Source organism: Bufo bufo, chromosome 3, assembly GCF_905171765.1.
Source record: "Bufo bufo chromosome 3, aBufBuf1.1, whole genome shotgun sequence".
In the NCBI taxonomy this organism is placed as follows: Eukaryota; Metazoa; Chordata; class Amphibia; order Anura; family Bufonidae; genus Bufo; species Bufo bufo.
The window spans coordinates 27,454,924-27,482,167 of NC_053391.1; the positions used below are offsets into that span (position 1 = coordinate 27,454,924).

The following is a 27,244-nucleotide window of genomic DNA, read 5'->3' on the forward strand; positions in this document are numbered from 1 at the left end:
AGAATCAAAGGTGAATGTTTTTTCTGTATTAACTGTTTTGGGTGTGAACTAACACCAATACTGAAAATGGACTGTCATACTGTGAACCTGCAACTAGTGTGAATAAACACTGCAGTTTTTGAGTTACAAACGTGTCTTTGCCTCTATACTGCACACGCTTGTCCTGTCTACCAGAGTGAATCCCCCACAGTACACAAAACCTGACCTTATCACACAGCAGGACAAGTTACTTCACAACACTGAGCTAAAGAGCTGCCTAATCATTCTCTCCTACTTGTCAGGGATCATGATCCTGAATACAGATGACATGGTCTTTAGCTGCATCTCTGTACGAATGAAGTTCATGAGGAGACATGAAGTACAGAGAGGAGGTGGGGATGTGGCTAATGAGAAGCAGCACTGTATGCAGTCTCCATTACCACAGTCTGTCCTCTCTGTACTTCATATGTCCTCATGAACTCCATTCCGACAGAGATTCAGCAGACTCAACAAGTAGCAGAGGAGGATGAGGCAGCTCTTTAGCTCTGTGTTGTGAAGTAACTTGTCCTCCTGTGTGATTAGGACAGGTTTTGTGTGTACTAATAGAGCGGCGGCAAATGAGTTGGAGATATTGATGGACAGTAAACTTTATCATGCAGCTGCTGGTAAGGCAAATTAAATAATGAGATGTATAAAGAGGCATAGATGTGCATGACTAGATGCACATTTTGAGGTTATGAGATCATTGCTCATTTTTGTGAAGACAGTTTTAGTAGAAAACATACTCTAGGTGGCTAAACAATGAACTGAAGGAGAACTAGCTAGTTGAGCAAGAATATGGTGTTTATAAACCTTGGCAGAATGTAAAAATCTGGAGGAGGGACATGATTCACTTTCTTGTTACCCTTATCCTAAGAGCCCTTTTACACAGGCCAATGCTTGAGAATGAACGACCGTAGAAACGTTTGTTCACCCTGTGGCAGGCGCAGCACTAAGTGCCTTTTGCGCTGTGGCATTAGAAGAATTTTGATATCTCAGATTTTTTTAGTCTAACCAGACTGTCTATTACTCTGTAATTCGTCTAGCGCCGTTCTATGGAAACAGTAGGTTTAAAGAGCACACCAAATGCGTGAAATAACTTCTTTATTAACTTCAACTTTTCTTCTATAACACTGCCGCCTCCGCAGCAGATAGTCCATGTACATAACACGTGTTAAATAAAGTATCATAAAATGGCGGTATGCATAAGATGGTGGTTCAACTGTTCAATCTTGTCATTCAACATAAAATGGAGAATATATTTCTCCCTTCAGTATCTGTACTCTCACTTTCAGTTATATAAGCACTTTATGATCTCTCTGAGAGGTATATCTGAGGTCTAACTAATAGTTCTGCTTGCTGAATTTGGTCGCAATTTGCAGTATGCAGTTAGCAGTAACTATTTGCAGATTGGTTGAGAAGGATCTGGTATGGTTGTATGGAATTTGGATTGCAATATGTAATTTGAATTTGTTTGTTTGCAATTGTATGGTATTTGCAATTGTATGATTGTATGGCTCAGTAGTTTGTATGGTGGAACTGTAAGTAAACATACATGTAAACAGTTAAGTATATAGTTCTAATCACTATATTAACAGTAGGAACATTATATAACTGTTTTAAATACCTATTTTGGCCTCTTGCTTCCATACAACACAGCTCTTAGTGGAGTGGCGTGTCTGTTCAGCTTATCTCTCTCTCTGGTGAATAATAATTTCTAGCAGCTCCTGCTAGGGAATTTCCCACACAGGCTGTGTGTGAGGCTGGCTGTGATTGGCCAAGACTCCTGTTGTGTGTGAGGCTGGCTGTGATTGGTCTAGACTCCTGCCCAGCAACAACAGTTTAACTCTATGCTTTCTGTTGTTTCTGCTGTGTCATTGAGCTTACCTCACATGTATATATAAAGAATCTTAAAGGCATATTATCTTTTCTGCTTCTGTTAACACAATATATATAACAGTTATATGACATCCAAACATGAAGTCACTGTAAATAACTCTGCTTTTGTCTTTAACACACAAACATAGGAACTGTATTAAGGTTATTGGCAGGTCTAGCTGCATAAACACACAAGCTATATTAGCAACCTAGGACAGATCTTAGCTGGCCAGCTACACACCCTGTCATTGCCCTATATAAGCATTCCACCAATCATGCTATTTTGTCAGGTAAACAAGAGATGTGCTGCAAACAAGTGAACACTGTACAGGGAATTAACAATTGTGTCAGCCATACTAACTATAAGTGCTTGCTCGTTTGTCGTTGGTGAAATGTTTAGATGATCTGATGATCGGCTAAATGACTATCTACGAACATTTCTTCCCATTTATCACCCTGTTTAAAAGGCTTTGTTGACTGTATTTTGATATATGGCTTATTTTACAGATTTATTATAAAGAAATGTCAAAATATAAATTATTTGTGTCCTATTCCAGGTGAAGACTGTATGAGAGGCATCCATGAACGTCTCCTTTTATCTTCCTCATATGAAGTAGACACAGATTCACAGACTGACAAATCTACAATTGGACATCGAATGGGAAATTTTTTTGCGTGTTCTGAATGTGGGAAGCAGTTTAAAAAGAAATGTCATCTTTCCACGCATGAAAGAATTCACACTGATGAAAGGCCATTTACATGTACAGAATGTGGGAAATCTTTTAGTCAGAAATCAAGTCTTGTGACACATCAGAGAATTCACACAGGAGAAAAGCCGTTTTCATGTTCAGAATGTGGGAAATGTTTTACTAGGAAATATTATCTTGTTGAACATAAGACCATTCACACAGGAGAGAAGCCATTTCCATGTTCAGAATGTGGGAAAAGTTTTAGGCAGAAGTTTAGTCTTGTTCAACATCTGAAAATTCACACAGGAGTGAAACCAAATTCCTGTTCAGAATGTGGGAAATGTTTTAGCCAGAGATCACCTCTCATGGAACATCTCAAAATTCACACAAAGGAAAACCCATATTCATGTTTAGAATGTGGAAAATGTTTTAATTATAAAGCAGTTCTTCTAAAACATCTAAGAACTCACACAGGGGAGAAGCCAAATTCATGTTCAGAATGTGGGAAATGTTTTAGTGACAAATCAAGTCTTGTAGAACATTTGAGAACTCACACAGGAGTGAAGCCATATTCCTGTACAGTATGTGGGAAATGTGTTAGCCATAAATCAGATCTTGTGAAACATCTAAGAGTTCACACAGGGGAAAAGCCATTTTCATGCTCAGAATGTGGAAAATCTTTTAGTCGGAAATCAAGTCTTGTGAAACATTTTAGAACTCACACAGGAGATAAGCCATAGCCATGTACAGTATGTGGGAAATGTTATAACCATAAAACAAGTCTTTTGGAACATCTAAGAATTCGCACAGGGGAGAAGCCATTTTCATGTCCTGAATGTGGCAAGGGTTTTATTCAGAAATAACATGTTGTGGAATATCTGCAAACTCATTCAGTGGAGAAGCCACATTCATGTTCAGAATGTGGAAAGCGTTTTAGTCACAAATGGGCGCTTGTGGAACATCAAAGAATTCACACAGGTGACAAACCATATTCATGTATAATATGTGGTAAATGTTTTAGCCAGGCATCATCTCTTATGGCACATCAGAGAGTTCAGTTAAGTAAGAACCCATTTTGATGTTCAGATTTTATAAAAGGTGGCAGGTGTGGAGCTTCACTGTAGGACCTGCAGCCTCAAGATGCCTTCTGAACACCACCATACTTGTCCACACTTTGTATGCGGTATTGCAGTTCTCCCCATTCACTTGGGTAAAGCCAAGCTTTAATATCAGACACAACCCATGGACAGGTGTGGTGTAGTTCCTAAAAAAAAGCCGTCATGTTTCTCAGATTCTTTACAACCCCTGTAACCCTTTCCCACATGATGACAGACATGTAGGTTATAGAATGCCTTCAGTTGGTGTACTATAACATACATGTATGTCATGATGATCACATGGGTTAATGCGCTGTGTAAGAACCACAGGAGTCTCAGTCTGGGAAACCTTTGATCCCAGCTGTTTAACTTCTTGTAAGCCAAAGTCAATGGAGACTGCAGTATCAAGTTAGTTTAACAGGGGGAAGGGTATCCCATAGCTGGGTACTGAGAGCTGGGTGTAACAATCGCCTCCTATTAGGACCTATATAGAGCCATGGCTTAAAAGGCTGCCTGTCAGCAGAGCATTGGCAGCCAAGCATAAAACACTACACCAGATGTTTAGTATATTATTTATTTGATCAAAGGATTTCAGATATGGGTCTGCTTGTGTGACTAATGTAATATTGTTTTTAAATGTAAAAAAAAAAACACTAAAGAAATCACAATTAATTTAGTTTATTTAATATTATGTTTTAGAATTGAGGGGAAAAAAAACTACAAAAAAAAGCTAAAAATTGGCAAGGAGAAGGTATTTTTTTATCCAGCAAGGTGAACAAAAAAGAGCATTGATATTTGCCTTCCAAAAAGCAGAATAAAAAGTAATCAAAAGGACGTATGTTCCCCAGTAGGGCACCAATAAAACCTAAGGATTGTCCTGCAAAAAATATTATGCAAAAGTAGCAAAATATAAAAAAAAATACATACGGTAAATTTGGTATAATTGTAATTGACCTACAGAATAAATGTAGAACAGTGAATGTCTTAAAATTAAAAAGCCTTTTTTTCTGTTTCCCTCAGCATAATTATTAAAACTTTAAGTAAGTTACAAGTACCCCAAATGTTTATATTTGTTATACACCAGGATTTGGGGGTTCTATGTCGCCTTGGGGAGAGTGTCTTATTCAGCACAAGGAGACTTATAGGCTATACATGCTCCTCTAGAATTCTGGGAAGAAAGGGATGCAAATGAGCTCTTAACAAGCTCTGCCTCTAATGCCACCTGACGTAAGGCAGCTATCTTATAAGTCACTGTTCAACCCTTTAACTAGTCCTTGAGACATGACTTGGATATAAACAAGCCTGCATCTCAGTGCAGAGCAGAGAGTACTGGCTTAACTGGGTGAGAGGCCATGTTTATTATCCTAGTTTAAGGGTTGAACATTGACTTATAGGATAGCTGCCTTACGTCTGGTGGCATTAGAGGCAGAGCTTGCTAAGAGCTCATTTGTATCCCTTTCTATAAACCAGGAGTGGAGTCTACACAGACATAAGTTATAATGGAAAGATTATCACTTGTTCTTTTGTTTTTGACTCAAATCTGGTTTTGGCTCACAATCACTGATGAAAATCACTGATCAAACACTGACCAAATCTCTGAAGTGTGAACTAGGCCTAAGTGCTTAGATTCTTTGGTCGCAATTGACAATCAGGGGGGTTAAAGGGGTCCTCTCACTTCAGCAAATAACATTTATCATGTAGAGGAAGTTAATACAAGGCACTTACTAATGTATTGTTATCAGAGATCAGCGAATCGAAGTTGCCAAAGTGGAATTCGATCCGAATTTCAGGAAAAATTTAATTTGCACTGAATCCAAATTTTCTCATGCTTCGTGGTAACGAATCACATTTTTTTCTTAAAATGGCTGCGGCACGTGTTAGGACATGGAGCAAATATCTCTGGGAACGAGGGATCACCCAAAATGCTATGCATGCAGCCAATCAGCAGCCAGCCCTGTGATGTCACAGCCCTATAAATACCCTCAGCCATTTTGGATTCTGCCATTTTCCAGTGTGCTTAGTGCAGGGAGAGATGTCAGCAGGCGCGAGAGACAGTGCTAGGAAATACTTCATTGTGCTGAAAAATTGATTTACAAGTGCAGGAAAAGATTATTTAAGGTATAGGGAAAGGATAGGGAGGCATCATTGACGCTATAAAAGGAGAACAGGGTACAATAGGACCGTGTACAGCCTGGGTAATAGGAGCAATTCTATTACACCTTGCTGCACTTACTGGGGATCCAAATTGCTATTATACTGCTGATTTTAGGTTTGCACTAGATGATACCTCTGTAGTTCCAGCAAACCTTGTTTGTTATTGGGGTGCAAGTGCCGTGTTGCAGGGTGTATTTATAGGAAATATACGAACGTCATATTAACCGTTCTGCAGTTAATTGGTCTACAGGTTCTTTTGGGGTGTATTAGTGTAAAAAAAAAGTACGTCTTATTAGCCGTTCTGCAGTGCAGTTACTTTGTACTACAGCCTTTTTTGGGGTGTATTAGTGGAAAAAACAAGTACGTTTTATTTACCGCTCTGCGGTCAAGTTACATTATTCTACATCTTTTTTGGGGTGTATTAATTTCCTTTTAATTATTTTATCTAAAAGTATGGAAGATAGACAGGTGGCAAGCCCTTCAAAGGGAACAGGCAGTGGCCAAAATGTTTCTGTCGCAGGCAGCAGAAGAAGGGGGAGGGTGGCAGCAGGAGTCGCAGCGAGAGGCCTGAGCTCCTGGTTTGCTCTAGCGGTCGTGTCTTGACCAGCAACCCAGCTGTGCTTGAATGGTTGACTCGGTCTTCTACTTCATCGCAAGTCACATCAGACACCCCCAGCCAAGAGTCGTGGGTTCTTCAGACACAACACTTAGTTGGCATGGCCCGGGAGCAGGCCCTGTGCCTTCACCTGTCCTCAGCCTGCCTTTGTCCTTTTCTGTTCCCTCTGCTAGAGATGTATTATTATTATTATTATTGTCGTAGGCTCCACTCCACTTCTCAGTGCAGACTAGCTACTAGAGGACAGTCAGCAGCTACTGCTAAACCAAAATCTGGAGGAGAGATCCGCAGCTTCCTCCAGTAGGCGGGCAAGTAGTGATGATAAGAGTCGCGTGGGAGCTGAGGAGTCGCGGTGAGGCTCCTTGCCCTGAGACCATTGAGGGGGACATCAGTGACGTGCAGACAGTAGTGGATGGATGATGAAGCTGATTGCACTTGGGAGCAGGGTGAAGAAGGGGCTTCATAATCATCAGGAGAATAGGGTGGCAGCGGCTGAGCCAGCAAGTTGGTAGCAGGGCCGGGAGTCAGCAGAGTGACAGCAGTGGAAAGTTGGAAGCCAAATGTGCACGGGGTAGACCGCCCGCTTCGCAGAAGACTACCTGCCCGGGAAGTAGCAGTGCAGACGTTCACGTAGGAAGCGGTAGCAGGCCGTCAGTACAGAGTGTTGGGGGCAAAAATGTCATATTCGGCAGTGTGTCAATTTTTTGTTAGGCCGCCGGAGAAAGGTGAACTTGGGCATTTGCCGAATTTGTGGGCAGAAGGTGAAGCGTGGGCAGGATGCAAATGTTGGCACCACGGCCCTGCGACAACACATGCAGCGTCACCATAAAGTGGCCTGGGAGAACTTTCCAAGTGGTGGACTCTGCACCTTTTAGACAACTGATGGCTTGTGCCTAGCCGAGGTGCAGAGACCCAAGCCGTAATTTCTTTGCCAAAAAGGCAGTACCAGCCCTGCACATACAAGTAGAACCGAAGGTGGGCCAGTTCTTGAGCCAGTCGGTGTCTGGAAAAGTGCACGGCAGCGCAGACGTGTGGAGGTTTAACTACGGTAAAGGACAATTTATGTCCTTTATGGCCCATTGGGTAATTGTGGTTCCTGCCCAGCCACACCAGCAACTTGGCCAGGTGACGCCGCTTCCGCCTCCAAATTCTCATGCTATTGGTTCTGCGACAATGTCCGCCTCTGCCTCCTCATCCTCCACCGTGTCCTCAGCCTCCACTACAGGGACAATTCACAGTGCCCCACCAGCATACCACATGTGCAGGGCATGGTGGTGTCACGCTGTTCTGCACCTAGTTAGCCTGGGCAAACGAAGTCAAACAGGGGAGGAACTGCTCCGTGCCCTTCATCAGGAAATCGAATCCTGGCTTAATCCTCAACAACTCAAAATCGGAACCATAGTGACCGACAACGGGAAGAACATGGTGTCGGTGGTGCGTCAAGGAGGGCTGAGCCATGCGCCCTGTTCAATCTGGTTGTAAAGCGGTTCCTGAAGTCTTCCGCCCATCTGAAAGACATCCTGAAAATGGCCAGGAAACTTTGCATGCACTTCAGCCATTTGCACACTGCAAAGAACACCCTCCTTGAGCTGCAGCGGCAGAACGGCATCCCCCAACATATGCAACGTTTCCACACGTTGGAATTCCACCCTCCATATGTTGGACCGATTATATTAACAGGGGAAGGCAATAAACAATTTCTTGATGATACAGGCGGACAGAGGTACTCCCTTGTGTAACTTTAATGTTAGCCACTGGCAGCTCATGTGTGACACCTGCCGTTTGCCCGGGCCTTTGAGGAGGCCACGTTATTTGTCAGTCACCAGGACTACGGGATGCATAACGTCATTCCACTGATTCATGTTCTGAAACAGATGCTGCTAAATCTGGCTGGCCAAGGGGACAGGAGATGTGGCGACTACATCTCATGGCCACATGAGGAGGAGGACATTCGAGTACAAGCAATATGTAGAGAAATGGGTGATTTTTCTACACAGGTGAGTGGAGAGGAGGAGCAGGAGCAGCCAGAGGAGCTACAGGGCAATGAGGAAGAGGAGGCAGAGGACCCAGACACACCGTGGCAATATGCAGTGGAGATGGAGAAAGGGAGTCCCTCCGAGTCACTTGCACAAATGGCCCAATGCATGCTCACTTGCTTGCGCAGTGACAGCCAAATTGTCACCATTCGCCAGAGGGATAACTACTGGCTCTCCACCATGTTACACCCTCGTTACCGGTCCAAAATGGGGGCTTTTTTACACCCGCTGAGAGCGAAGACAAACTGAACTACTATCAAGACATCCTATGTAGTCAGTTGGTCGCTGCCATGTGCACCATCGCCTGTCATCACACAGGTCTGCCCTGGGGGGCCCTCTGCGCTCACATTTCACTGTCATGGCTGCTGGGGGAGGAGGGCAGGAGCAGTTCATCAGCAGCAACTTAAGTCTAGAGTCGATGAGCAGTTTCTTTCACCGCCTACTGAAGAAACTACTCACCATCAACAGCAGGTAGACATAGAGCAGAACCTGAACCAGCAGGTTGTGGCATACTTGGAGTTCACCCTGCAACCCCACATCAAAGATCCCCTGGACTCCTGGGCAGCCAAACTTGCAACTGGCCGAGTTTGCCCTGGACAAGCTTTCCTGCCCGGCCAGGAGTGTGCCATCAGAGACGGTGTTTAGTGCGGCGAGGGCCATAGTTACCAGAAGGAGAACTCATCTGTACACCAAAAATGTGGTGAAACTGACCTTTGTGAAGATGAATCAGACGTGGATCGGCCAGGATTTTCAAACACCAGTGCCTGATGCATCAGCCTAGATCATCCACGGTGTCACACCTACACTTTGACAAAAGAGGCTTGTTTCTTCTGGCTACCTTCTTCAGCTACTATTCTGATGCTGCCACTTGCCTGATGCCACACCTGATGCCAGGTGCACCTACTGCCAGCCACCATCTTCAGCTGGTACTGGTATTGCCCCCCACCTCCCCACTCTGTCACTGGGCCACTCTGTGGTCTCCTCAGGCTGCTGCTGCTACATCAACACTATGTCTTTGGGCAGGGGAGTAGCTAATGGCTCCTGGGCCCTGGTGCAGGAGTTCAGCTTGGGCTGCCCACCACCAACTTCCCTGAGTGCTTTATGGCAAGGGGCAGGGGTGCCTGAGGCAAAAATTGAAACATCCCCCACGCCAAATTTTCAACTTAACCCATTCCCTCCAGTCCTACTGTTAAAGGGGTTGTCCTCTTTTTACTACTGACGACCTATCCTAAAGATAGGTAATTAATATAAGACTGGCAGGGGTGCCAGGAGATCAGCTGTTTGAAGAGAGGGAAGTGCTGATATGAGAGCTGCTTTCTCTGCTCTGTTCACCTGCTCACCGCAGCAATTGCAGTGGTGAGCAGGTAAACAGAGCAGAAAAGGCAGCTCTAGTACGAAAAATAAAGCAGACAACCCCTTTAAAGACATACTTGGAAAACATTACATACAGCGCTACAGAACATACAGGGTAATACAGCCCCACATATGTACCTCTTCCATCCAGTGATGTCTCCTCTGATGTAGAAATTCTCTTTCCTCATCTTCTCCTTCAGACTAGACTGCTGTGGTGACTTCTTTCAGCTGCGTCTCGTTTCTGCAGAGTTTACCCAACAGACATCTTACTTTCCTACTTTTCCATCATCCTCTTTACCTTTTCAACACCCCATTCTGCCTCCCCACCAATCCCCAATACTATACTGCAGAAACAGTCCCCCTGAAAATACTAGTGCCACACAGATAGTGTTCCAGTACAAAAAAAATACCCCCTTACCTTTCAGATCAGACCCCCATAGCAAACCCCAGATGAGACCCCCCTATCTCAGACCAGACCCCCTTTAGACCTCAATGTCAGACGTCGCCCCAATATCAGACCTCAGATAAGACCCCCATTAGACCTCCAGACCCCCATATAAGACCCTCATTAGACCTCCAGACCCCCATTAGACCTCAGACCTGACCTCCAGACCCCCATTTGACCTCCAAACTTCCATATCTGACACCTTCAGACCCCCAATAGGACCCCCATTAGACCTCCAGACCCGCAATCAGACCCTCATTAGACTTCTCTAGACCCCCAGTCAGACCCGTAATCAGATCCCTAATCAGACCCTTTAGACCCCCAATCAGACACTTCAGACCCCCAATCAGACCATTTAGGCTCCTAATCAGACCATTCAGACTCCTAATCAGACTGTTCAGACCCCTAATCAGACCCTTTAGAGCCCCAATAAGATCTTTCAGACCCCCAATCAGACCTTCAGGCCTTTAATCGGACCCCCAATCAGACCCTTCAGACCTCCATATCAGACCTCAGATCAGACTATAAAATAAATAAAGAAGCTTACCTCTTCTGCTGTGCCTCTCCTCTTCCGGTGAGCCTATCTCCTGGCTCTCATCTTTTCTCAGGTACCACGCTGCAGTCACCTGACCTCCTGCAGCGTCAGGTCAGAGTGTGCTATGTACGTCCTGACGCTGAAGGTAGCCAGGACACAGCAGCGCGGGCCCCGGGAATAGCGAGCAGGAGGAGGGGTAAGTACTTTACAGCGCTCACAGCTCTTCTCTCCCCCTCCTCCTGCAGACTAGTGAGCGCTTTCTTTATGGAAGTGCTCACTAGTATTTCCTTTATAAGATGCAGTGCATCTTATAAAGGGAAATATACAGCACCACTGGGCCCCCCTGGCTTAGGGGCCCGGTCGCAACTGCGACCGCTGTGACCCCTATAGTTACGTCAGTGTCTCCGGGCCACTCTGTGGTCTCCTCATGCTGCTGCTACTTCAACACTATGTCAATGGGCCACTCTGTGGTCTCCTCATGCTGCTGCCACATCACTACTCTGTGGTCTCCTCATGCTGCTGCTACCTCCCCACTCTGTCACCGTGCCTCTCTGTGGTCTCCTCATGCTGCTGCCACCTCAACACTATGTCACTGAGCCAATCTGTGGTCTCCTCATGCTGTTGCCACCTCCCCACTCTGTCACTGGGCCACTCTGTGGATTCCTCATGCTGCTGCCACCTCCCCACTATATCATTGAGCCACTCTGTAAACTTCTTATGCTGTTCCCACCCTCCCCACTTCATGACTGGGCCATTATTTTTGCCTTTTTGGCCTGGTTGACATCATCATTTATTTAACCCTTCTTTTGATCTGTCAGAAGGAAAGAAATATGAGACGCACAACGGATTCTGTCGATGTAACAGCTGTTAGGCCTGTATGGTCCCATCAGAATTAGCTTATGATTTAGTAGCCAAAAGCAGGAGTGGGTACAAAACACAGAAGACATGCAAATATTCCATTCACGTGTCATCTCTGTTTTGGATCTACTCCTGTTTTTTGTTTTCGGGTTCCTCGCCAGTCTCTGAATTGTCAGTTTTATTTAGTGCATATGGAACCTTTGACGGAAAGCCTAGCTATGACACTTGTGTGGGTTTGTCAGAGTCTATCCTGCATCTCAGTAATATAATGATAGGATAGGACTTGCTTGGAAAAGGGGCATAACAAATAACCATGAAACTCCATAGCAAATTGTAATGGGATCCCACTCCACTATGACCACTGTAGCACCAAGTGACTTCAAAGTACAGAGATAATGTACACAGTTATGTCACAGAACAAAAATAATGTACATAGTAGAGATGAGCAAACTTTGTGAAATTTGCTTTGTCTCTGATTTGGTGAATTTAAAAAGTTCAGTTCGAACCAGAAATGATGAGATTTTTTTAAATGATTTTTTTTCTTTTATTTATACTGATCGACCTCCAGGTGTGCTCCGGCTCCCCCTCTCAGAGATCGGGGGAGCTGGACCCATTGAGCGGCAGCTTAAGTTCTCCAGAATGAACTGAAGCTGCTGCACATTAGTTAATAATAATAATTAGTAATACATTGTAATTGTCATACGCTCCAATGCTAAGGTATTGGAGTTTATGAGAGAAGCAATCTCTTAGTTTCCTATGGGAAATATAAAATAGTGTAAAAAAGATTTTTAAAAATAAAAATCATTCCCCTTTCCACAAAATGTAAAAAAAAGTAAGCAATAATAAAAAAAAATACACATCATGAGTATCACCATTGTAAAAATATAAAAATACTTTTCCTATACGGAAAACCGTGAAGCGTAAGAAAAAGTCAAAATTACTAATTTGCTGTTTTTTAAATGCTTCACCTTCCACAAAAATTTTAAGAAAAAGTGATAAAAAAGACTTACACACTTCAGAATTATATCAATAGTGTAACGGATCTCCTGGCTACCCGACTGGGTCCCTCCGTTGATGGATGCTCCTAGTGCTTCCTGAGGGCTCCAACCACTCCACTTAACACCGTAAGCACTGGCGACCCCACGAACCGCAGCAGCTTGGTTGGGATCTCGCCGTCTTCTACCCACCCTGGACCTACGAACAAGGTTTTTAGGTTCCAGTGGGTGAACCTCTCTTCCTTCAGAGAGCGATGCAGAAAAAAGCTCTTAAAAGAGCTCAGGGATTATAGCCAGGGGAGTATACAGCATATAGCATTCCCCAGTGTAGATGCAGCCTTTTCCCCACACACATGAGACAAGGCTCTATGTTGAGGGTAAAACAGGAACTCTTTAATGGGGCTAAATGTCAGCCTTTTATGCAGTTCTTTCAGCAAGGGACATTCCTCCTGGGGACCTTGTGGAAGATTAAAACAGTTTTTAAATTAGCCAATCACATGCATTTACAGTATGGAAACACTCCCAGGAATTGTACACAACCCCCCTTCCTCTGCCTGTGATACAATTAACAAACACAATGGGCTCTGCCTGTGATACAATTACTAAACATTAATAAGAAAGGTGCACTACTGTGGATGCAAACAAACAAGTCTGACTAAACCCTCAAACTGGTGTTAAAATTGAGAATATAGCCAATATATCCTTATATGAAGGACATATCTGAGCCCGAGCACCACGCCAAGGTATCTCAAGTAGCTTGGGACCTAACGCTAACCGACCTGTGCCGTATGGGCAATACCAGGAGCCAGTGGACAAATTACAGCAGCGTAAGGTCCGACTCACAGCAAACTCACAGTTACCTCCAGCATGCAGACATGCTTGCAATGGGAGGAGGGAGTAGGCTGTGAATCCCACCCAAGACTGGCTGATAAGGCCCAGGCCTCACAGGTGCACCTAAATGTTGCCTTTGGATGAAAATCAGGCACATTTAAATATGGAGTTTATATAACTCCAGACATATCTATATACAAACTACAAAAAATGGCATGGTGTCAAAAGGCAGGAAGTGCTCAACCCAATATGCAGTTGTGTATCTATACCCAAGGGAACAGATCCTGCACTTGTGGCCCGTTACTAATGGCGATTCCCAGCAAAAATGCATACAGCGGACCACAAGTACCACAAAAATACATCCTACACAAGATAGAAAAATGTGTGTAAATAGCTAAGTTCTGGGTCGGGATGAACTAATACACGGGCTGTAGTGAACAAAAGTATTCCTGTGCTTGGGGAGACCAGGCAAAAACATTTTTTTCTTAGTCAACTGTGTAATAGGAGTAATTATTTCTGAGAAATTCTTAATAAAGCGTCTATAAAAATTGGCAAAATCTATGAAACGTTGAACATCTTTTATGCTCCTGGGGGTAGGCAAGTCTGCTATTGCTTTAATCTTGTCCATGTGTAGACCACGAGGTGAAATTCACATTATTCAATCTTAATGTAAAGTTGACTCTTTCTAAGATGTTCCAGAATGAGTTTCACATGTCTCTGATGTTATTTCATAGAATTGGAAAAGATCAAGATATCGTCCAAATAGATGACTACGAACTGGTCCAGAAGGTCTTTGAAGATATCATTGATGAGATGTTGAAAGGTGCCCGGGGCATTACAAAGACCAAAAGGCATAGCAAGATATTCAAAATGTCCGTAACGTGACCTAAAAGCTATTTTCCATTCATCTCTAGATCTGATACGGACCAAGTTATAGTTGCCTTGCGGGTCTAACTAGGTAAAAAATTTTGCATGTCGCACTCTCTCCAAAAGCTCAGGGATCAATGGTAGAGGACAACGTTTTTTGATTGTAATTTTGTTAAGTTCTCAGTAATCAATGCAAGCTCTTAGAGAACTGTCCTTCTTCTTAACAAAGAATACGGGAGCCCCCACCGGTGAGGAAGATTGGCGGATAACCCTGTAGCCCGATTTTCTTCTATGTAGTCCTTGAGGGCTTTTAGCTCAGGGCCTGCCAAAGGGTAAATGTTTCCAAAAGGTATAGAAGCACTAGGAAGTAATTTTATAGGGCAATTGTAAGGTCAGTGTGGGGGGAGCTTGTCCGCATTTTGTTTATCGTAAACGTCCACAAATTCCTTGTATACAGAGGGTAACTCTGTTATCCTATTATCTTGAGCTGGATTTTCTGAACCTTGTTCAGACTGAGCTGTCGAGAGAACATCCTCTGCGGGGAAGCTTATTTCTTTGGTTTCCCAGTTGATAACAGGGTTCTGTGCTTGCAACCAGGGTAGGCCTAGAATAACAGGGAAATGTGGAGAAAAAATCAATAGAAACTATAGGACTTCATGGTGATGGGGTGTTAAATGATTTCAAGTGGTTCCGTCTCTTGATCCACTGGCCCTGAGCTCAGTGGAGATCTATCTACGGTCTCCATTACCACGGGTGAGAGTTTTTTCTGAAATTTAAACCCATGTCTTTGAGCAAAAGAAAGGTCCATGAAATTTCCACTGGCCTCAGATTCCACAATAGCAGAAGTGGATATCCACTGAGAGTTAATCAGGAACTTAATGGGAAGGAAGCAATGGGAGTCTTTATTCTCTTTCTTAATATGAGGGGCCACCGATGAAATGGAATGGATAACTGCTTTCTCAGATAATTCTGTTTCGGAAGCAATTGATTCTCGATCTGAAAAGTCAGGTTCTGTAATAGCTGCCACCAACCTCCGTGGATGGCTAGGGCAGTTGATAAGGTAGTGGTCAGACTTTCAACAGTAAAAGTATAGACTTTCCCGGAGCCTGTGCTCCCTTCGATCAACGATTTCACGGCTTAGTATGGAATCTACTTGCATAGACTCACTTTCTGATTCAATGTAAATTTTTCCTTGGGGTTCCTTGGAAATGGAGACAGGGAAAGAGGGGACTGCTCAGTATTATAATTCAAGGTAGCCCATCTCTCTTGTCATCATTCAGACAGTCGGGTATCGATACGAATGCATTGGTTAATAAAGGCATCCAAACCTATAGGGTCCTCCGCACGGGCAAGTTCATCTTTTAATGCGCTGCATAGTCCTTTCCTAAAGAAAGACATTTTCGCTGCGTTGTTCCAATCGGTGTCGACAGCCCACCTCTTGAACTCCATTGCATACTCTGTGACAGGGCATCTGCCCTGGCCCAATGCTAGTAATACTGCTTCAGCTGTAGCACCTCGATTGGGGTCGTCAAACATTTGACTAATGGCATCGATAAAGTCCTCTAAGTGTTTTAGCCGGGCATCTTGAGTCTCAATCAATGGACTAGCCCAGGCAATGGCTTTATGTGTCAGCAGCATAATAACACACAAGACTTTAGATCTATCAATAGGAAACTGAGTTGGATTTGCATCAAAGTATAACCTACATTGATTGAGGAAACCCCAGAATTTGTCGCGGTCTCAGCCAAATCTGAATGGTGGCAACTTAGGGGTCATTGCAGGCACTGAAGCGGGTGGTACAAAAATTTGATTCTCTAAGTGGACTATCCGGTCGGATAATATCTGCACGGTACCACGCAGCTCTTGAATCGCTTGTCCATAAATTTGGATGTTGTGGGAAGTCTGTTCTTCAAAGGCGTCATATAAGTCTGCATCTCGGTGCGCATATTAGCCATAGCAGTCTACAGTTGCTTAATGCGAACCTCCAAACTCCCAGTCCCGGCGGACTCCATTTTAGGCTTCAGTATTCTGTCACGATACTAGTGGAATACTGCTGGAATCCAAAGGCAGGGACAAGGCCTAAACACAGGAAGCACTGGAATAATGAGGCACTTGTGGCTACCTTTTGGGAGGACCTCTGTGAAAGATTTAAAGAAGAGCTGGCCGGACGGGATGTCCCTTCCACCTTGAATGACCTAATCTCCCTGGGTACTCGAATTGATTTAAGGTTCCAGGAACGTGCCGGAGAAGTGGCACGTGAGGGGAGACATTTTCGCCTGTCGTCTTCTTTTCAGCAAGCTCCTAACCCTCTGCCTTCCATGTTGTCTGCAGTTCCTGAGCCCATGCAGGTCGACCGAGTTAGGCTGACTGAACAGAAACGTGATCACCGCCGTGCCAGAGGACTTTGTTTCTATTGTGGTGGTTCTGATCATGTGCTCCGTGCTTGTCCCCTGAAGCCGGGAAACTCCCGAGCCTAGGGTCCGTTGGAGAGACGGCCCTAGGTGAAGATAATTCCTCTCCACCCCTGACTTTGCCGGCACCTTTGTAGTTTGGAGAAAATCGGTTCATTGAGACGGCTCTTCTGGATTCCAGATTGGCAGGAAACTTCCTGCAGCAAGCCATAGTGGATCGATATCGTATTCCAGTCCGACACCTGCAGAGACCATTGATGGTGTCATCTGTCGATGGAAGGGCTCTATCTGAGTCCGTACTATTTTCTACTGAACCTGTGAAACTACAGGTATGGGTTCTTCATACAAAAGACATTTTGTTCTTTACTCTTCGAAGTTTCTTTCAACCTCTCCTTTTTGGGCTACCATGGCTCCGTACCCATGAACCTGTTCTTAATTGGAAGACTGGAGAGGTGCTTCGTTGGGGTCAGTACTACCTTGGGTACCACCAAAACTAGAAGATTTTCCTGCAGCATACCATGCCTATGCCGACATCTTCGATCAGGAGGCTGAGATGTTACCTCCACACAGGCCCTATGATTGTCCTATTGATCTGGTTCCTGGTTCTTCACCTCCCTGTGGTCGCATTTATCCTCTGTCACCTGCAGAGACACAGGCCATGTCTGAATATATTAAAGAAAATCTTGACAGAGGATTTATCTGGAAATCATCTTCTCCAGCTGGCGCTGGCTTCTTCTTTGTAAAGAAAAAAGCCTTTTTTTTTCCGGCCATGCATCGATTACAGGGGCCTAAATAAAATCACAATCAAGAACAGATACCCTCTTCCCCTTATTCCAGAGTTGTTTGACCGCCTCCGAGGAGCAAAGATCTTCTCTGAATTAGATCTGCGTGGGGCCTACAACTTGATTCAAATTCGTCAAGGGGACGAGTGGAAGACCGCCTTCAACACCCATGATAGTCGCTATGAATATCTGGTGATGCCCTTTGGACTAAGCAATGCTCCTGCAGTGTTCCAAGAATTCGTTAATGATATATTCAGAGACTTGTTATACTCTTCTGTTGTGGTTTATTTAGATGATATCCTTGTCTTTTCTCCAGATTTGGCTACTCACCAGAAGCAGGTTCGTCTAGTCCTACAAAGGCTAAGAAAAAATCATCTGTATGCCAAGTTTGAAAAATGTATCTTCGAACAAACTTTGCTTTAATTTCTGGGGTACATAATATATGATATTGGCCTACAGATGGATCCTGAAAAGCTGTCTGAGATTTTGAAGTGGCCTCGTCCTTCTGGTTTAAAGGCTATTCAACGTTTCCTGGGGTTCGCCAACTACTACTGCCAGTTTGCGCCACACTTTTTTTCTTTGACAGCCCCCATCTCTGCTTTCATACATAAAGGGGGGAATCCCAAAAATTGGACTGCTGAGGCTGAATCAGCTTTCCAAGCCTTGAAACAGGCCTTCTCTGCGACTCCAGTACTCCATCATCCTGATGCCAGTAAGCAATTTTTCTTGGAGGTGGATGCATCGTCTATTGGAGCTAGGGTGGTGCTTTCACAAAGATCTCCCTCAGGTAGGATGACAACATGTGGTTTCTTCTCCACGGCCTTCTCTGCTCCTGAGCGCAACTACTCGATTGGGGAGAGAGAGTTGTTGGCCATCAAGATGGCATTGGAGGAATGGGACTACCTTCTGGAAAGAGCCAGTCATCCTGTAGTGATCTATACCGACCACAAGAACCTCACCTACCTACAGTCTGCACAGAGACTTAATCATCGACAAGCTCGATGGTCCCTGTTCTTTGCTCATTTTGATTTTATTATTTACTTTCGTGCTGCAGATAAGAACGTCAAAGCAGATGCTCTTTCTAGATCCTTTGATTCCACTAACCAGGAGAAGGAGCCTCAATTCATCATTGATCCCGCTAAAATCTCGGCCAGACCTGTCAAGCTATCCGAAATCCCTCCTGGAAAGACCTTAGTTGCAGGCCTTACATCTAAAGTAGCGGGTCATGCTGGTCAGTGAAAAACCTTCAGGTTTATTGCGCAGCGGTACTGGTGGCCATCCATGCAACAAGACATCCAAGAATTTGTAGCTGCTTGTCCATCCTGTGCGCAAAATAAGACTCTCAAACAACTTCCATCCGCCTTATGCTTCCTCTTCCTGTTCCTAAGGTTACCTGGAAACAAATAGCCATGGACTTTATCACGGATCTACCCATTTCCTATGGTTGTTCTGTAATTTGGGTAGTGGTTGACCGCTTATCTAAAATGGCACATTTCGTTCCTTTGCCTGGACTTCCTTCTGCTCCAAAACTGGCAAAGAAATTTATCGAGCACATTTTTCGTCTCTATGGCTTCCCACTCCATATTGTGTCCGATAGAGGAGTACAGTTCACGTTTAAATTCTGGAGAACTCTCTGTAAACTATTAAATGTATGTCTGGACTTCTCGTCAGCGTGTCATCCTCCGTCCAATGGTCAGGTGGAGCGTGTCAGCCAAATTCTTACTAACTTTTTGCATCACTTCACTAACAGTTATCATGACAACTGGGTCGAACTATTGCCTTGGGCTGAGTTTTCGTACAACAATCATGTCAGCGAGTCTTCTAAGAAATCGTAATTTTTTGTTGTTTATGGCCAACAACGGAGTATCCCACTCCCGGTGTCTTCTTCTTACGGTATCCCTGCTGCAGATGCCACCTCAAGAGAGTTCTCTAAAATCTGGGAGGAGACCAGGGGAGCTCTGAAAGAGGCTTCTGTGCGCATGAAGGAGGCCGCTGATAAAAGACGTAGAGATTCACCTAAGTTCCGTCCTGGTGATAGAGTGTGGCTTGCTTCCAAATACATCTGGATCAAAATACCCTCTTACAAATTGGGCCCTCGCTTCATCGGTCCATTTGAAATTCTTGAGCAAACCAATGATGTTTCCTACAAACTTAAGCTGCCGGCCTCTCTCCGGGAACCAAATTCCTTCCACGTCTCCCTGCTGAAACCTGCTAGTCAATTGCACAAAGATATAAGCAAACACTGAAAGAATAAATGCTTGGCGGTCATACTTACTGCAAATGCAGCTAGAAGCTCTTTGCGAATATAATTGATCAAAAATATTTCGGGCCCATCTACCGGTCGTCAAGGTAGCTTCTAATCAGATGGGTCCTACTCTAACATGCCTCTCCTGGGCTTACAGCCTACAATCTGGGCAAAGTAGTACCAAGCTGTATCCTACGCATGCCTCTCCCAGGCTGTGAGCCTGCAGTATGGGCTGGGTAGAATACAGCTGTACAAGCTATCTGATTAAAAGCACATGGTAAATGGGCTGGTGGTGCACGGTTCAATCTCACCACCAGGGGGAGCCACTCCCCTAGTGGCAGTGACAATGGGGAAAAATAAACGAACCAGCACCTCCACAATAAGTGAATATGAGAACGCAGGTGCACGCTACCTTGGCTAAAACACACTTGGATTAGTAGAACTACAGGTAACAGCACTCTGCTAGTCAATTGCACAAAGATATAAGCAAACACTGAAAGAATAAATGCTTGGCGGTCATACTTACTGCAAATGCAGCTAGAAGCTCTTTGCGAATATAATTGATCAAAAATATTTCGGGCCCATCTACCGGTCGTCAAGGTAGCTTCTAATCAGATGGGTCCTACTCTAACATGCCTCTCCTGGGCTACACTGCCACTAGGGGAGTGGCTCCCCCTGGTGGTGAGATTGAACCGTGCACCACCAGCCCATTTACCATGTGCTTTTAATCAGATAGCTTGTACAGCTGTATTCTACCCAGCCCATACTGCAGGCTCACAGCCTGGGAGAGGCATGCGTAGGATACAGCTTGGTACTACTTTGCCCAGATTGTAGGCTGTAAGCCCAGGAGAGGCATGTTAGAGTAGGACCCATCTGATTAGAAGCTACCTTGATGACCGGTAGATGGGCCCGAAATATTTTTGATCAATTATATTCGCAAAGAGCTTCTAGCTGCATTTGCAGTAAGTATGACCCCCAAGCATTTATTCTTTCAGTGTTTGCTTATATCTTTGTGCAATTGACTAGCAGAGTGCTGTTACCTGTAGTTCTACTAATCCAAGTGTGTTTTAGCCAAGGTAGCGTGCACCTGCGTTCTCATATTCACTTATTGTGGAGGTGATGGTTCGTTTATTTTTCCCCTGCTGAAACCTGTCATCCTGAATTGTTTTCTCAAGAAACCTGTCTCAGCTCCTGTTGCGGTCAGTGATGAGAATGTCTATGAGGTAAAAGCTATTCTAGGGATGAAGAAGAGAAGAAGGAAAACCCTCTTTCTGGTGGATTGGAAGGGGTTTGGCCCTGAGGAAAGATCTTGGGAACCTAGAGAGAACATCAATGCACATTTTCTTCTGAAAAAATTATTGTTCCGGACCAGGCCTGAGGAGAGGGGCCGTAAGGGGGGTAAGTACTGTTAGCCCAACGATCCGTGCCGGCGCTGCTGCCCCTAGCCGCAGGCAAAGGGCCGGGCTCCCTCTTTCCCTGCCGCCATGCGCCGTGCTAAAAAGCGCGGGCAGCAGGTAGCTTAACTATGGTATCTGTATCTGTGTTCCATGCTAGAGACTTGTACTGGTGTTTCAGCTTGCATAGGTGTGTCTCTCTTCACCTATGAAGCAGCACATACACGACCTCTGTCTTACTAGCCTATGGCTGTATTGTAGGAGGCATTTAAAGGTGCTTCCTACCACAGGAAGATGCCTGAGCAACTCATGGTTTCTAGCTTCAAGTGCAAAGGTGTTTCTCTTGTCTGCTTTGCATTGTACCGGACTGTGCTTATTGAACTCCTGGACTTTGCCTGTTTGCTGCCTGCCTCTGACCTTGGATCTCGTTTATAGACTTTGCCTGTTTGCCGCCTGCCTCTGACCTCAGACTTTGCTTACTGACCTTTCTTGATCGCTGCCTGTCCAGACCCGGATACTGCTGGCCACGCACGTCCCCTCGGTGCTCGCACCGGATACTCTGACCCCCTGGTCAACTGCCACTGACTTGGGGACTACTCTGGAGTGGCACCTGGTAACTACCCAAACGGCTCAAGCCTATCCTCACCATCAGAGGCTCTAGTGAAGACCAGGTAGTTGCTTAGTTACGCCCCTCCAAAGTACAGCCAGTCAGTGGCGCAGTGGGTCCACACCTGCTTGCATACCAGTGTGAAAAAACATCACATGTTAAGCCATGCCCCCTTTTTACCCGTGTAAATGTGGCAAGGTGGCACCCTTACTCATAAAACATAGGTCATGCCCCCTTCAACACGCCACACCTCGTTTTACAGATTCCTCCACTTTCCAGCTCTTCTTACTCCACACATCACATCAGTTGTTGTGGTGGTTAGGGTTGGCAACTTTCCCGACAAAAAATACTGGCCAATTTTACATGGGTAAAAAGGGGGGGCTGACTTTGGGGCGTGGCATAACACGGGGTGTTATTTGAACACAGATGACTTGATCATATTAAGTTTTGCAACCTTTTTTTAAAATATAAAATACATTTTTTTATATTATTTTTAGAGGGGTTGTGCAGTGGTTTTATACTGATGGTCTGACTCCTGGCACTCACGACGATCAGCCCTATGAAGGGGTAGCGGCGCTTGTGCGAGTGCTCCTTTCTTTTCAAAACTACCTGCATGTCATCTCCTTTGTAGCAGCCATGTAATTACAATAGTCACATGAATGAGACCCCCCCCCAAATATAGAACTACAACTCCCAGATTGTGCAGGCTATTATGTGATATCAGAGGACAATGCAGGAGGAGGAGGTATGAGAAGGGAACTACAACTCTAAACATGTCCAGGCCATTATTAGGTGATATCAGAGGCCATTACAGCAAGGAGGCATAAGAGAAGGCATGCTTCTTCACTTCTCTTCAACACAAAGCTCGGTCCTTTCATGTCACATGACGTCATCACAGGTCCTTCATCAACTCTTTGCCTATCCAATGCTGAGCTCCACCCCCTCCTGCATTGATCACACAATGGTGAAGTCATCACAGGTCCTTCGTCATCACCACTTGACAGAAAATACCAGCAATTATAATTGCTGGAGAAAAAAAACATAGATATGCACTGGCATTTTGAAGAACAAAATACTGGCCAAATGGCAACCCTAGTGGCGGTTCAGCTCTCATATCTCCTGGTCATTGTCTCATTGGGTTGCCACTAGGTTGGATGTGCACCAAAGTGCTCAGGTGCTCAAATAGAACACCTTGGGATGCTCGGGTGCTCTACAGAGCACCCGAGCACAATGGAAGTCAATGGGAGAACCAGAGCATTAAACCAGGCACCCCCAGCTCTGAAGAGGGGAGGGTGTCTGATTCACAGAAAAAGGTCAGAAGTTGATGGAAACACCACTAAAAAAATGGTTCGGGAACAGCATGGGGAGGATGTCTAGATGCGTCTTGGACTCCCAGGTCGCTCCTGGGAACGATGTTGTCCGAATAGTACGACACTTTTACAGACTGACAATAATACGCAAAAAAACAATGATAAATTAAATTTTAGTGGAAAAATTGATAGGAAACTTTTTTTCCTGTATATTTACTTGTATATAAAGTGCAAGTGCTGCCAAAAATTACAAGGAAGAGGCCCTCCGATACAACCTGTATATCACATAAAGGAGGGCCTCATTCACATTGTGGTACAATTGTTCAGGTAGTGGAACTCCTACACTCATAAAGCCTATGCACTAAGTGAAAGGACTGCCAAAAATTACAACGAACTGGCACTACAATACATTCTTTATTACACATAAAAGAGGGTATCGTATACACCCTTGAAAAATTATGATTGATGGGCTACTGGTGACCCTCAAAAACTATTGGAGCAAGGGCCTACTGATCTGACCATCTAAAACATTAGGGGCGAGGGCCTGCTGGCAACCCTCAAAACATTGTGAAGAAGGGCCTGCTGGTGACCCTCTAAAACATTATGGGCGAGGGCCTGCTGGTGGCCCTCTAAAACATTATGGGTGAGGGCCTGCTGGTAACCCTCTAAAACATTATGGGCGAGGGCCTGCTGGTGACTCTCAAAAACATTATGGGTGAGGGCCTGCTGGTGACCCTCTAAAACATTATGGGTGGGGGCCCGCTGCTGAGCTGACCACCTAAAACATTAGGAGCGAGGGCAGCCTAATAAGCATATTTATATGATGAAGGAGGAGGATGAGAAAAGAGAGATTGAACCATATACCATTTTTAGTGGTGGAAGGGGTGCATGGGAATACAGTGCATTTAATACACCATAAAAGCCACATTTAGAGTGCCTTTATGTTCAGCCGCTTTCCTCTGGTGGAGTAGAGAAGTCAGGGGCAATCCAGGCCTTGTTCATTTTTCATTTTAAGAGTCAACCGGTCAGCATTTTCAGTTGACAGGCGGATGTGCTTATCAGTTATTATGCCCCTAGCAGCACTAAATATACGCTCTGACAAAACGCTGGCGGCAGGGCAGGCCAGCACCTCCAAGGCGTAGAGCGGCATTTCGTGCCACGTGTCCAGCTTGGACACCCAATAGTTGTAAGACACAGAGGGATCACTGAGGACGCTGAAACGGTCTGCTACGTACTCCTTCACCATCTTCCAAAATTTTTACCTACCGTATTTTTCGCCCTATAAGACGCACCGGCCCATAAGACGCACCTAGGTTTTTGGGGAGGAAAATAAGAAAAAAACATTTTTTAACCAAAAGGTGTGCTTTTGGTGGGTTTGGAACTAATGGTGGTCTGTGGATGACGGACACTGTTATGGGGGGATCTGTGGATGACGGACACTGTTATGGGGGGGATCTGTGGATGACGGACACTGTTATGGGGGGATCTGTGGATGACGGACACTGTTATGGGGGGGATCTTTGGATGACGGACACTTATGGGGGGATCTGTGGATGACGGACACTTATGGGGGGATCTGTGGATGACGGACACTTATGGGGGATCTGTGGATGACGGACACTTATAATGGGGGATCTTTGGATGACGGACACTTATGGGGGGATCTGTGGATGACGGACACTTATGGGGGGATCTGTGGATGACGGACACTTATGGGGGATCTGTGGATGACGGACACTTATGGGGGGGATCTGTGTATGACGGACACTTATGGGGGGATCTGTGGATGACGGACACTTATGGCGGGATCTGTGGATGACGGACACTTATGGGGGGATCTGTGGATGACGGACACTTATGGTGGGATCTGTGGATGACGGACACTTATGGTGGGATCTGTGGATGACGGACACTTATGGGGGATCTGTGGATGACGGACACTTATGGTGGGATCTGTGGATGACGGACACTTATGGGGGGATCTGTGGATGACGGACACTGTTACAGGGGGGGGATCTGTGGCTGGCACTGTTACAGGGGGGGAATCTGTGGATGGCACTGTTATATATGTGCCATCCACAGACCCCCCACCCCATAACAGTGCCATCCACAGTGCCCCCCCAGCCCATAACAGTGCCATCCACAGACCCCCACCCCTTAACTGTGCCATCCACAGATTCTGTGTGCCCCCCCCCCGCCGCCGCCGCCCCCGCCGCATACAAATATAAAATGTATTATTGAATTAAAAGTTATTAAACATGACCCCTCACTCCTAATAGTACCGTATATCCGAATTTCTTCTGTATAATGCCGGCAGGCGGGCCAGGCGGCCGGCGCGTCCCTCAGTGACTTGTCTGCGCCGCCTGCTTCATTCATAAAGCAGGCGGCGCAGGCACTTGACATCAGGGAGTTACACTGCCGCCCGCCCGTCCTGTCTGTTATACAGAAGAAATTAGGCTATACGGTACTATTAGGAGTGAGGGGGGCATGTTTAATAACTTTTAATTCAATAATACATTTTATATTAGTATACCGGAGCGGTGGGGCAGGGCTATAGTACAGTGACCGCACCGCCCCACCGCTATTGCTCCTCCTCCCAGTCCCTCCCCCGGCCCCCGCTCCGTACATCGCGTCCAGCGATGTTAAACTGACAGCATTCGCCTCATAAGACGCAGGGGCATTTTCCTCCCATTTTTGGGGAGGAAAAAGTGCGTCTTATGGGGCGAAAAATACGGTACTTGTGACACTAGGCCACGCATGAGGTTGAGGGTGCTGGTGGGGTGTCATAAAACTGTCCCAGGCCTTTAAGAGTGTTGCCCTGCCTCTGCTAGAACTGCTGTGTGTTCCCCTTTGTATCCCCTCCTCGGTTGGCCAAGGAACTACATACTCTGCAGCCAGCGTTGTCAGCTGGAAATTTTTGGAGTAATTTTTCCACATGGACCTTCTGGTATTGCACCATTTTGATAGGACTCTTCGCTACAGGAATGAGAGATGAGAAGTTCTCTTTGTAGCGGGGGTCAAGAAGGGTGAACAACCAATAATCGGTGTTGGCTAAAATGCTTACAACGCGAGGGTCAGGGGAAAGACAGCCTAACATAAAATCAGCCATGTGTGCCAGAGTCCCAACCGACAAGACTTCGCTGTCCTCATTAGGAGTATAACTTTCAATCTTCTCATCCTCTTCCTCCTCTTTTACCCATCCACACTGAACAGATGGAATAAAACTTCCATGGGTACTACCCTCTGTAGTGGAGGCAACCGTCTCCTGTTCCTCCTGCTCATCATCATCCAATTCGCGCTGAGAAGACGAACTGAGGGTGGTCTGGCTTATCACCCTGTGTACTGTACTATCTTTCCCCATTTCCACCTCTTCCACATGCAAATCGTCTGCCTTAATTGTGAGCAGCGAGCATTTGAGTAGACACAGAAGTGGGATGGTTATTTCGCTGCTCACCATCTGTGTTGATTCCTCAACAGTTGGTGAGCTGGCAATTGCGAGCGCTGCTGCAGTGTTGCCAGACCGGCGGAAGCTGTCGATGACTTGCGGAAATGGGCACACACGCGGCGCACCTTCACCAGTAGCTGAGATATATTGAGGTAGGTTTTAAAAAAACACTGAACCAAAAGGTTGAACACGTGGGCTAGGCATGGTATGTGTGTGAGCTTGCTGAGCTCCAAAGCCGCCACCAAGTTATGGCCATTATCAGACACAACCAATCTTGGTTCTAGGTTGAGTGGCAAGAGCCACAGCTCAGTCTGGTCCCTTATCCCCTGCCACATATCTGCGGCGGTGTGCTGTTTGTCACCTAAGCAGATCAGTTTAAGTACGGCCTGTTGCCGCTTCCCCACTGCAGTGCTACACTGCTTTCAGCTAGTGATGACTGACTGGTGCTGCACACAAATAATTTGAAGGTGGAAGTGGAGGAGGAGGCGGAGGAGGAGAAGTGGGGGTTGTTGCCACTAACGTAGGTGGTGGCGGAAACCCTGATGGAAGTAGGGCCCGCAAGTAGGGTGTCTGGGTATTTGTGCTTTCGTTCAAAGGCCTGGGGTATAGACATCTGTATGCTGCGCTGGGACACAGAAGTGGATGTGCTAGCTGATGGTGCTTGTGAAGGTCCAGGTG

At 45.5% G+C, this 27,244-nt stretch overlaps 2 protein-coding genes across 6 annotated transcripts in view; one reads left to right on the top strand and one right to left on the bottom strand.

Moving 5' to 3' along the window:
- LOC120994424 (zinc finger protein 501-like) overlaps positions 1 to 4,612 on the top strand; it is a 119,531-nt gene extending 114,919 nt beyond the window's left edge. For both annotated transcript variants that reach the window (XM_040422982.1, XM_040422984.1), the window contains exon 7: positions 2,454 to 4,612. In XM_040422982.1, coding sequence (XP_040278916.1) covers positions 2,454 to 3,325 — 872 coding nt within the window. In that variant the 3' untranslated portion in view covers positions 3,326 to 4,612. The remainder of the gene's footprint in view (positions 1 to 2,453) is intronic.
- LOC120994421 (zinc finger protein OZF-like) overlaps positions 1 to 27,244 on the bottom strand; it is a 391,027-nt gene that overhangs the window by 148,979 nt on the left and 214,804 nt on the right. The window lies entirely within an intron of this gene.